This window comes from Pyrus communis, chromosome 15 (assembly GCF_041283825.1).
Source record: "Pyrus communis isolate YQ-2024b chromosome 15, ASM4128382v1, whole genome shotgun sequence".
Lineage (NCBI taxonomy): Eukaryota > Viridiplantae > Streptophyta > Magnoliopsida > Rosales > Rosaceae > Pyrus > Pyrus communis.
The window spans coordinates 35,395,437-35,406,433 of NC_142579.1; the positions used below are offsets into that span (position 1 = coordinate 35,395,437).

Genomic DNA, 10,997 nt, shown 5'->3' on the forward strand with positions numbered 1-10,997 from the left:
TTTTCAAGAATTTGCTTTTGAAAGAATTAGGGTTCCTGGTTGGGACAGAACGGCTACGGGGGCAAGCAGCGAGTGCTGCATTTGAATGGCTATAGGCCTCGAGTCCACCGGGTTTGGCACTTGGGCAGGGCCTCAGCTCTCTTGAGTCGGCCCTGCCTTCCTCTCTTTGCAGCACTAACTTATCGTCCCAGATCAACCCCGACGATCCTTGTCTCCTAAATGTCGATGCAGACCTTGCTAACGTTGCCATGGCCTTCTCTCGGACAGTCGTGAACTTGTGATGGTATTTGGTTTGTGCAGGAATTCTGGTAATACCAATCTAGATGATTAGGCTATTATATATAAGAGAGGAAGAGAGAAGATTCCAAGGGGAGAAGAAACCGAAAGAGGTCAGGGGATGGCATCTAAACGAATAATACACTTTGAATCGGTCTAATCTTATGCTTGAAGTTGTTGCTTCTATTAAACTAATGTTGTAAACATATTCTGTTTATGTCTTTTAGTGTAAGATCAAAGCTCTCTCTAGGCAAACGAAGAAGATAGAGGTCAAATATTTTTCATTACCAACGTTTTCTGATACCAAATATTATTTCGAACTGAGGGAAGACTTCATTCAGCTAATCTTTTTCTTTTGGGTACATTGGATGTGAATGAAACCATAATCCGAGCTAACATACCCTAATCCAAATTTTGTCCCCACCCCGTCATCATCAAGCTAGCCCGAGGCCAACACAGATGTCACAAAATCAAAAATAAGGTGAGACTTAAACCCTATCAGATGTCATTATAAACGTTTAAGTACCTGATTTACACATTGGTTCACTAGACAGTATTAGGGGCAGGCCGTTGATAGGGAACCCGAGAATCTGGAACGCCTTCCTCAGAACGTTTGTCTTCAAACCATTTCACAACTCTTTTGCGGGGAAGGTTTGTCACATGCACTATGCTGCTGACCATTGCATTCTGTATCACATATCAAACATACAGAGCATGAGGAAATCGCGAACAAGTTCTTTTAACTCAAATATCAAATGAAAGTGCATTATATCGTTCAAAATCAATCAGCATAAAACATTCACTTACAGTGGGCCGCTTTGTTTTTCTATAAACGCTTTCAAGGGTTTCAACTTGCGCTTTCTTCAGTCTCTTTTGAGCAGAAAACTTTTGTTGCCTGACATGAACGGGAACCTTCACTGCAGGTTCAAGCTTTACAGAATCTGTAGCCGTTTCCACCACGGTTTCTCGAGTTGCTTCCACAACAGCTTCTACAGACTTTGTTTGGGACACAGATATCACTGTAGCAGGTTCATCAGGTAAAGCAGCACACATCATCAAAAGACTTGGAGGGGGTTCACGAAGCAATTCGAGAACAACAGCCCTGTCAAGACAAAGCTCAGCTGCAAGAGTTTTTATCTGCAACAAAAAGGAAAAGCGAAAATTGAAATTGATTACAGTATCACACTTGCCAGCATAACGAAAAACCCCCAAATAACGGGAAGCAAATTTCCACGAATACTAAACCAGAGTTTACATAACTTGGTTATCTATTTTTGACTACCAAGTAATAGAAAAATATGTTTTTCCTATCTATTTCTCGTTCATCCACACTTCGATTATGAACTTGGGTTTGTAATTTTGAGCACTCACGCCTATAATCGCCACATTTCCTCGGCCTCCTTATAACTCGAAAACTTATTTTCGAATCAAAGAATCACTATATAGCAGGATATGAAGCATCCTTTATCTTCAATTTCGTCTTCAGTACAGTAAATGTTTGAAAATTATCAACTATTACACAACTTTTCACATATTCATCAAACAAAATCTCATATTCAAAGACAAACGGAAACACTTACGCTGGTTTTGCGCCGACCAACTTTCAAAGCCCCCGCCAATCTCCGCAGCTGCCAAGTCTTCAACTTCACCGGACTTTCCTCTTCCTCCTCCTCCTCATCTTCATCATCATCATCTTCTTCTTCTTCTTCTTCTTCTTCTTCTTCTTCTTCTTCTTCTTCTTCGGCATAGCTCTCAACAACAAAGTCGTCGTCGTCATCATCCTCCTCTTCATCATCGTCATCGTTGTCATCAACATCCTCGTCACCGTCAATTCCCAGTGCCTCTGCAACTTCCTGTTCGAGCTTCGACAGCTCTTCTTCCGTTAAATCCTCCTCGTCAAACGATGCGTCGTCGTTTTTGAGATCCTCCTCCAGCAGCCTAAACAGCGCATCTATCGCATCCTCATCCACATCCTCCTCCTCCACCTCCGCCTCCTTTACCTCCTTCTTCCCCAAACTTTTCTACATTTAACCACAATTCAAAAGCAGAATTTCAGCTTTTTTCAAAACAGAGAAAGCACTTTACAAAAAAGCTCATTTCTTAGTTCTTACCTTCTTCATCTTCGTTTTGGAGGGCGCGACTTCGGCGCGGTGGTTCCGGCGGCGAGCCAAGGCGAGCGTGGACGAAAACCGAGTCGGAAAGTGACGTGGCAGTACCAGATTGGTGGGTGGCCGTTCTCTGAGGGAAGACGGCAACGGTAGAAAGTGAAGCCCCTTGGGTGTGTTGAGCGCCGAAGCGAAAGCCATTTTGCTGTCAGTGCAAAGAATACGGGATGGGTATGTTTTCGCCGCCAAACGGTACCGTCTTAAAGGTCGTAGAACCGCACCGCTTCCTGCCCGAACGCCGATGAATAAAACCAGCGCCGCCTTTCTGCCTCCGGGTTCAGGATTTATCTACTTCTTTCCCAGTGTCCGTGTAAACTGTCTAAAGCGTATTCAAAACGACCGTACTTTCGCGCGTTTCGTAAGCTTCGGTAGCGCTAATTACCTTTTACTCCTCTTGGGGAAAATAACGCAATTCTCACATTGCATTTTTACAAAATCGCATCATTTTATGTTTTTCGTCAATAGTCTTTCTATTCTTGGGTTAAATTAGTAAACTAACAGGATCTGGAGATCTGTAAATCGTGTCCATTCATCGTACATCGTACAGTCAGTTTTTGTCAAGTACTGTTTGTATGATTTTTGACCATATGATTCACGAATTTCAAGAATATTCAAAAAGAGGATCCGGATTCATTGATAAATACTAGATTTCTAACTTTTTATGGTCACCACATTATTTATGTCAAATTATGCGATTAGTTGTTATTTTGAGACTCGTCACGAATTAAGAAAGCAGATAAAATTTATATTGACTATTTATATAAAAAACAATCTAACACCTACCCCATTGTACTTAGAGCAACTCGATCCCATGTGGGTAGGTCGGCTCAAAGCCCCCAAAACATACTAGCACCCTTTTTTTCTCCTCCAGCCCAGCCTAATAGGTTGGCACTCAGCCCAAGCTAGGCCATAGACTGGGCCAAAATGTGATGAGCAATCAGCTGCCCTCTGTGACATCACGTTGGCGTCAACATGATGTCACAAGCCATCTTCTACCGTAGTTTCGGGTTTCCCGGCACCACCAGAAGACCCCCTTCGTCGTCTTCTCTGTTGGACTCTGCAACCACAATCCCAACAGCAACCACCCCTGTTCAGGGCTCATCAAGCTCTCGATGTACACCGACACGCCGTGAAGAACGAAGTTTCCTTCTTTGTCTTCATCACCACGCTAGATCCGAGCCATATAGTTGATTTCTCACTGTTGAAGAAGTCGATTTCTCATTGCTAAAGAAATCACTGGCTTGTGGTTTTGGTGGTGAAGGGAGAAGGAAGGACAAAGGGGGAAAAGAGGGTGAGGATGAATGACGGAGAGCTTGGGGATGCAAATGAAGTTCTGCTTTTCCATTTTTTTTTTCTTTTTTCTTAAGTTTTAAAATAAAGTCAGAAATTAAAAATAAAATTATTATTATTTTATTATGGTTTTTTTTATTAACACCCCACAAAATGTTGAATGCAATCCCACATTAAAATTTAATGTTAAATGACTTATATACCCTATTATGCAATGACAATTTCGACCTTATTAGGTTTAAAAAAAAAAAAAAATTCTAAACACACTCCAAATCACTTTTAACATATTATTTATCTTCTTCAACTATCAAAACCTCTCACTCTCCATTGTTAAACAAAACCCTAACCAAGCTATCTGCGTTATTCTATTCTCTGATTTTGATTTCAAAGGAGATTAGTACCACTTATCTGCTTGTGATTTCCCAGGAAACTATACTACCCAAGCCTATTATTGATTGATTTAAGCTTAATATTTATTTACAATTCCCAGAAATCCCGATTATTTGAAAGCTTCTCTCTTAGGAAGTTCTCACTATTTTCAATGGTGAATTACTGCAACATAACTCATTCCATTCAATGGTTAATTACTACAATACAACTCATTCTGGTTCAATTGACGCCTCTCAAGCGACTATTTTCTTCTCTCCAAATCAATCACACAGTATGTTAGAGTTTTACTCTAAAGTCAATTTAATTTATAAAAATTAAAAATGAGTATTATAAGATTTGAAGAATGTGGGGGTATGAGGGTATTTTGGGAAAGTATGTGGGGTGTAGTAAGATAATTTTTAATTGAAAAAACAAATGTAAGGTGTATTAAGTATGCTGGGTTTATTCAACAATATGTGGGGGGTGTTAATATAATAAGTCTTATTATTTTATAATAAAAAATAAGTATTTTAATAAAATTGACTAGGTTATTTTTTGTTAGGGGTGGAGATACATTTGGCCTATTACTGCTCATTAGGATCTATCATTGTTCACTGAGTGAATTAAATAGGCTGGATGCTGACGCATTTTTTTAGGGGTGGACTTGCTCTTAGTGAATGATGAGACGATCAAGTTGTCAAAAATACAGGTATGATTTACAAATGTTGTATCTCCCTTAGTAATTCAAGTTACATACAACATTCAACTGTTGATTTTTCAAATCATTTTGTAATAAGCGCTGTAAAATAAAAATTTATGAAAACACACAAATTTATGCTATTTTAATTTTTAACTTAAAAGTGTAATATGAGAAAATAGAAATCCGCCGGTATGGTTTAAAAATCAACAAAAACTTGAGTTGGTAAAATGTTAATTTAGACTTTAGCCGGCCCCGAAACCGCTTTTTCAAAGACAAACGACGCTGCTTTGGAGCAGAACTCCGTCGTTTTGGTTTTGCCGTCCACAGAAACGCGTACCAATAGTAATTCTACCATACCAAAGTGAGTCTCATAGCTCGTTTCTGTCATAGTTTTTGTCTGAACTAAACCGAAAATATGGCAACGGTTCCATCTCCACCGTCATCCGCATCGTCAAAATCGTCAAAGGGATGGATAAACAGCATCTCAGCAATCGCCTCTCGCGTCTACTTCTTCCTCATCATTCTTCAGATCCCGCTTTTCAGGTACTCCAGTTCTCACTTAATCCCCACACTCTCTGTATCCAAATCTGTGTAATTTTCTTCTAATTTTGATATAATCCCTAGTGGTTCAACTTGCTTGGCCATCTGGTTTTGCTTTATTTTGCTAATTTCCATGTTTTTGCATCTGGGTATTTGGTAGTTTTTCGGTTTATCGAATCTCGGTCGGTTAAAGTTTGAAACCCTCTGTGGGTTTGTCTGGAATTTGGATGCACATTTTGAAGTTATAGGGACCGTATTGTTGATTTGGACTTAGATTTTACTGAAGGATTAAGTATATTATTTGTTTTAGATTGGTCGATCGAAATTTGTGATACCCGGAGTTTGGCTTTTGGATCTGCAAGAAGGGATTTAGTTTAGCAGTTGAATTGATACACCTCTCACTCAAAACCATTCGGAATCTGGATCAGACAATTTACAGCAGTGGATGAACTGAGATAGGCGTGGTGAGAGTTGACTTGTGCTTAGAGGAAGTGTATATTTACTGAAAGTACTTATTTAGGGAACTTATTTCTGAGAAGCGGGTAGGATTGCGTTGATTTTCAAGTATCCATATTTATAGGTTCGTGTGGAACCTGTATTGATCTGGAAATGGAGGTTGATTCCCGTGGTAGAAAACTTATTCGGGAATTTTACGTGTTCCGCAGTGTGTTTATTTGAACTGATATATTGTATTGGTATTGAGCTGTTAAGTTTTAGTATTCATGTAGTACGATATCTATTTTGTTCTTTGAACCTCCATTATTTACTGAAGGATTATGCATCCTTTTTGGCTTTCTTGTTTATTACATACTTCATACACATGCTCATAACTTGTTTTTACTCTGTTATGAATTTATCTCCTCCATGCATCTATTCTCTCATTGCATCTGCATGGGTGGTGACCGTTAAGTACCTTTTCGTATCATAATTGAGCACCGTTTTCATCTTAGTTCAAAAGACACTTTGTTCCTCTGGATAGTCTTGATCAGAAGAAGAGCATCAAAATCATTTAAAATCTTTGTTCATTTAATTTCTGTGCGGATGCATTTAGAAGAAAAAGGAAAATTATAACTCTCTGTGTTTGTCTTGATAATTTTCTGTCTCTTCCTTTTCTATTGTTACAGAGTTCCATGCAGATCTGGCATGTGTACCACACCGTTGCATGTCACATCTTCCCAGCTGATTGCAAGTGAAATCTTTCCTGTTACTGCAGTCAAGGCCCTCCTCTACCCCGGAGCTGTTGCAAATGGACTTGCAAAAAACATGACTGTCCCAAGTTGGAATAACCTATTGGACATCTATAACTTGACTAGTGCAAAGGAAGCCTCTCCAGTTACTGATCTCCAGCGCTTAGAGGTTCTATTTCTCAACTGATGCTTTCCCCTTTCCGTTGTTTAAATGGATATTCAAATTCTATATTGAGGAAGCCTCCAATTTCTTGTTTATTCAGTGTTGCTGTCTTACGAATTATTACTTTTTGGTTCTATTTGTATTCTTTTCCACTCAATTTTCCAACTGTGACTGGGAGTTGTGTCTACTTTAGGAAGGTTAATTTTCTTATCCAGTTGTATTGATAATGATTAATGAGTATGATAGGAAGCTAACTTACGAAAATCAGACGATCGAGTAATTGTTTTGTACTTTGTTCTATGCTGTCAAGGGATTCTTTTATGCAGATGATTTGCATCTAGGATCCATATTCATCCTAAAGTACCTGGCTGAAATTTCCTCTCCCATGATTTTCCTTGGACGGGCATTAGATATGCCCTAGAGTTCACATAGAGTTCAATATCAGCACTAGCAAACCAATAGGATTTCATGTTTGACAATCTGAAGTAGTAATCTAATATCTGTTTTTCGATAAATTCACCAGGTTCTAGCCGGAAGTTACTTCGCTGTGGCTGGAGCTCTTGTGGGAATTCTAAAACGAGGGAGGATGAGCATGTTCGGGATGCTTCTAGTTCTCTGGGGCCTCATTAAAGAAGGGATTCTCGGAAAGCCTGTGAACACAGACCCTACAAAAGCTGTGTTTGTCTACCCAACCATGCTCGTTGCTGTAATCGCTGCTTTCTCGTCTGTAAAGTATAATATGAAGAAGGCTGCTGCAAGAAGTGCACCTGCAGCTAGGCCCATTGCAAAACCTCTTCAAAGGTCTTCAAAATCTAAGCTGAAATGATTTCAAGTATGTAATCCATCAAATTTTTGTTCAACCCTTCGGAGTTCGTGAGGAAATTGTATGTTTCAAACTGTATGTTTTCGTTCCAATATTTTTCGTGTTTCTGAAAAAAAAGAAAAAATCATCAGTGTTAAAAAATTGCAGTTGTTTCTCCAATCTCTCGTTTAAAAATTACAGTTGATTCTCAGATAATGCTTCCTGTTAAAATACATCTACAAAGATTCAATTCCGTACCTATATTTTCGATTGCATGGAATTTGGTCCCGATAATTTGCCCAATGTTCCAATCCGAGGGCATCTGTCAACGTCTTGTTAATTTCTTGTACAAAATTGTCATGCACATTCTCGTATTGGATGTTACTTCTGACTTATATCAATACTAAGAAGAAAAATATGTACAAACCCAGACAACCAAGTCAGAGGTAGACTGTGGAAGGCTAAAAGAAAATACAAAGAAGTAGAAAAAGAAGGATTAGGGGAAGAGGTCTGCAAATAACGAAGAAGGCAGGTTGCTTTAGAAAATTATAGGGTGTATAGTATCGTTAGCTGAGAGAATCAAACCAGTATTAGGATTGCTTTTTCCATTTAAAATTGCTCGTCTCTTCTTAAAACTCCCCAACCAAACTCATCGTTTCATTAAACAGTCAAACAAATTCATAACCAAATCAGCCTAACGACGTCGTTTACTTCATCTTCTTCCATGAGATTCACACCTCTGCAAATAAAAACTTGGGGTCACTGATTGGCTTCATCTTCTTCCATGAGATTAATCAATTAATGTGGTCAGAGAATATGATTGTGCTTCGTCGTTTGTTCTTTGAAATATTGCATGATATGTATTGTGGTGTATTGTTGAGTATAACGATTTATGTGAGAGATGTTCGAGTATAGTGATATGATGAATTATGAATGGCTTAATCCCTGTTTAGGGTACGTAGGCAGTTTAACGATCTTGAATTATACTTTGTACCTATCCTGAAGGCGGAGGTCTGTTGGATATACGGATGCTTGGTGATGCCACGTGTCGATTCTAGGCGGGATCGGGGAGTGACATATATAGTTGGAATTTTTCATTTTGTCAAGATTGGTAGATGACTACTATTGCATAATTGTAATATGATTGAAAAATGGGACACTTTATTGGTTTGGTTTGGAGTGAGGTGAGAGAGGGGTCCTTAAAGTTTTAGTCAAGTGCCATATCAATTACGGTGTTGAAGCAATTTCAATGGTGTGGGTCCCAAATCAAGCATATATGATATATCAAGGAGGGAGAAAGGAGTGCATATTTGCTCACCACTCTCAAGGCGTAGTAATTCTTACCACTCAACTTATTATCATTAAATGAGTTTAAATTTTGAAATTTATGTCTATCTATTGTACAGATTTTCAAATTTAAATTCATGCAATAATGATAGAGAGAGTAGTGAACATCACCATCACTTAGAGCAAGTACTGCGGGGCCTTTAGCCTGATGGACCGTGGACAGAACATGACCAAATCGCTAGGGTGATCAAGTACATCCCATGTGGGCTTTAGCGCCGGAGGGGGCCCGAGCGACAGACCCGGCACGAATCGCTGGCTCAAGAGCCCGAGGTGGAGATGATGCAAGGTTGACGTTAGGGTGACGTCAGCCACGATTTAAAACATGGGTCATCAGACCCCTCGAGGGAGAACACCGAAATATTTGGCAGGGATTCATCCCGATTCCGATCTCGACTTAAAACTCCATTAAAAATTGTAATTTAAGCACAAAAATGATGCTAAAATGAAAAGGAACAAGATTCTACCACTATGAGTAACAACCGTGGTCAAGATTGGCTGGGTTTGGTCACGGAGCTCGCCTGATTTTCTCGCCAGATTCTGGAAAAACAAAACAAAAAGCATGCACAGCGAAAAGAACAAAATTTAACCATTAAGTCTTCACTCGAAATCACAACACCAACAAGAAAATCCCAAATTTTCAAGGACAAGGAAATCTCATCTGAAACTACAAGCTAGAGCTTGAAGCTCTTGGGTCTAGGATCACTGCACTTCCCAGTGCACGATGGTGCATGCAAGGACCCAGTTATGTTCCTAAAGTTGCTAGGAGTCCAAATATACAAGTTCCAAGTTCACAATGTGAAGAAATGGTAGGGAATTATTGTGATGCTTTCGGTGCTTTATTCGAAATTACAAAAAAAATTATTTTGTATTATTTTATTATCTATTGCCAGGGCTATTCAGTTTTAGGAATGGAGATACAAAATGAAGTTAATGTTCATTAAGTGGTGAACAAAATATTCCCTGTATCCAAGTGGGAGCATGCATCTTTACTCCAAGTAGAAAGGTGAAGATTCAACTTACATGAGTTTGATATACAATATGGCAGGTTTACATTAGTATAAAACATCGTTTATATCAACAATAAAAAATGTTTTGGTCAGAGAATCACAATTTTTTTTTTTGTCTCGGAAAGCATGTCATTACTGTAAGTACAGGTTACTTACCATCAGTAATCTTGCGGCCTTTGAACAATTAAGACCCATCCCTAATTTTATTTAATTTAATTCTCCACATGAAATGACCAAATTATCCTTTATAGGGGGAAGTGTTGACCTGAACAATTACTGCAGAACTTGAATATACAAATGGATGACGAATTTGATACAAAATTATTTTACATGTCTTGGTCCATTATTTTAATATGACACAAAACTGAAGGTAATGACATTTTAAGATTCATATAGCTGACCTCACTTTGCTGGTGAAGCTTGTTGCACATTTTATCAACTGCATGTATATACCAAAATCACCAATGCATTCCCTATGCAATTGTACCTGGATTATTACAAGTTTCACTTTTAGGGCACATTTTATGTAAGATTGGCTTGACTTGGACTATTTATTGGGACAGATTTGGATTGGAATTTGACTTGGGTCGAGTAATGGCCTAAAATAAGCCTACACAGTGAAGGTATAGTCTCAATTTATTAAGTTGTTAATTAAACCCATGTTTTGGGCTTAAGTAGAAATTTTATAGGAAATTGTTTAGAATGATGAGAATCAATGCTCAACTGCGAGCTGATCAAAATTAAATATCGATTAAATATTGACAATATAACAATTACAACACTATAAAAACTTATAATTTTGGTAATTAGTCTTAAAAATGATTATTTTGGCTAATTTTCTAACTTTTAAGTCACTTTAACTTTGTGCTCAATAATGAGAGCTTGAAATCCAAAGTCGAGTCTGCTGCCTTTGGGATTTGAGCAATGACAGTTCAATCGTACTTGCGTCATTCGTTAATGAGTATATGAACTTTATTTGTTTCTTCTGACCAGAAGAAGTGCACATTTCAAACTGCTCGAAACTCTCACCAAATTGAATATCTCGAGCTGAAGAAAACTAGCACAAACATTGGCAGATTATGAATGGAAAGGATGTGCGGGTTTGGATTGATAGATGGATTCCTCCCGTTCCGTTGGGTTGACCATCGCCG

General features: G+C 38.5%; 2 protein-coding genes across 2 annotated transcripts; one reads left to right on the forward strand and one right to left on the reverse strand.

Annotated features, from left to right (window-relative positions):
• Window positions 1–586: 586 nt before the first annotated feature.
• Window positions 587–2,919, reverse strand: LOC137746068 (protein OVEREXPRESSOR OF CATIONIC PEROXIDASE 3). The gene is made up of 4 exons (XM_068486129.2): window positions 2,388–2,919; window positions 1,857–2,297; window positions 1,084–1,413; window positions 587–963 (listed from the first exon to the last, which is right to left on the reverse strand). Exons 1-4 carry the CDS (start codon window positions 2,580–2,582, stop codon window positions 823–825), a joined length of 1,107 nt encoding a protein of 368 aa, XP_068342230.2. The 5' UTR covers window positions 2,583–2,919; the 3' UTR covers window positions 587–822.
• Window positions 2,920–5,110: 2,191 nt separating this feature from the next.
• On the forward strand, window positions 5,111–7,672 carry LOC137748363 (tail fiber). Its single transcript, XM_068488511.2, has 3 exons — window positions 5,111–5,343; window positions 6,465–6,696; window positions 7,214–7,672. Exons 1-3 carry the CDS (start codon window positions 5,216–5,218, stop codon window positions 7,514–7,516), a joined length of 663 nt encoding a protein of 220 aa, XP_068344612.2. The 5' UTR covers window positions 5,111–5,215; the 3' UTR covers window positions 7,517–7,672.
• The last annotated feature ends 3,325 nt before the right edge of the window (window positions 7,673–10,997 follow it).

Coding starts and splice junctions, on each gene's coding strand:
- LOC137746068 (XM_068486129.2), bottom strand. CDS start 2,582: ATGGCTTTCGCTTCGGCGCTCAACACACCCAAGGGGCTTCACTTTCTA. Junction 1,414..1,856: donor TTGGTCGGCGCAAAACCAGC/GTAAGTGTTTCC, acceptor TTTTTGTTGCAG/ATAAAAACTCTTGCAGCTGA. Junction 964..1,083: donor GAAAAACAAAGCGGCCCACT/GTAAGTGAATGT, acceptor TATGTGATACAG/AATGCAATGGTCAGCAGCAT.
- LOC137748363 (XM_068488511.2), top strand. CDS start 5,216: ATGGCAACGGTTCCATCTCCACCGTCATCCGCATCGTCAAAATCGTCA. Junction 5,344..6,464: donor CTTCAGATCCCGCTTTTCAG/GTACTCCAGTTC, acceptor CTATTGTTACAG/AGTTCCATGCAGATCTGGCA. Junction 6,697..7,213: donor CTGATCTCCAGCGCTTAGAG/GTTCTATTTCTC, acceptor TAAATTCACCAG/GTTCTAGCCGGAAGTTACTT.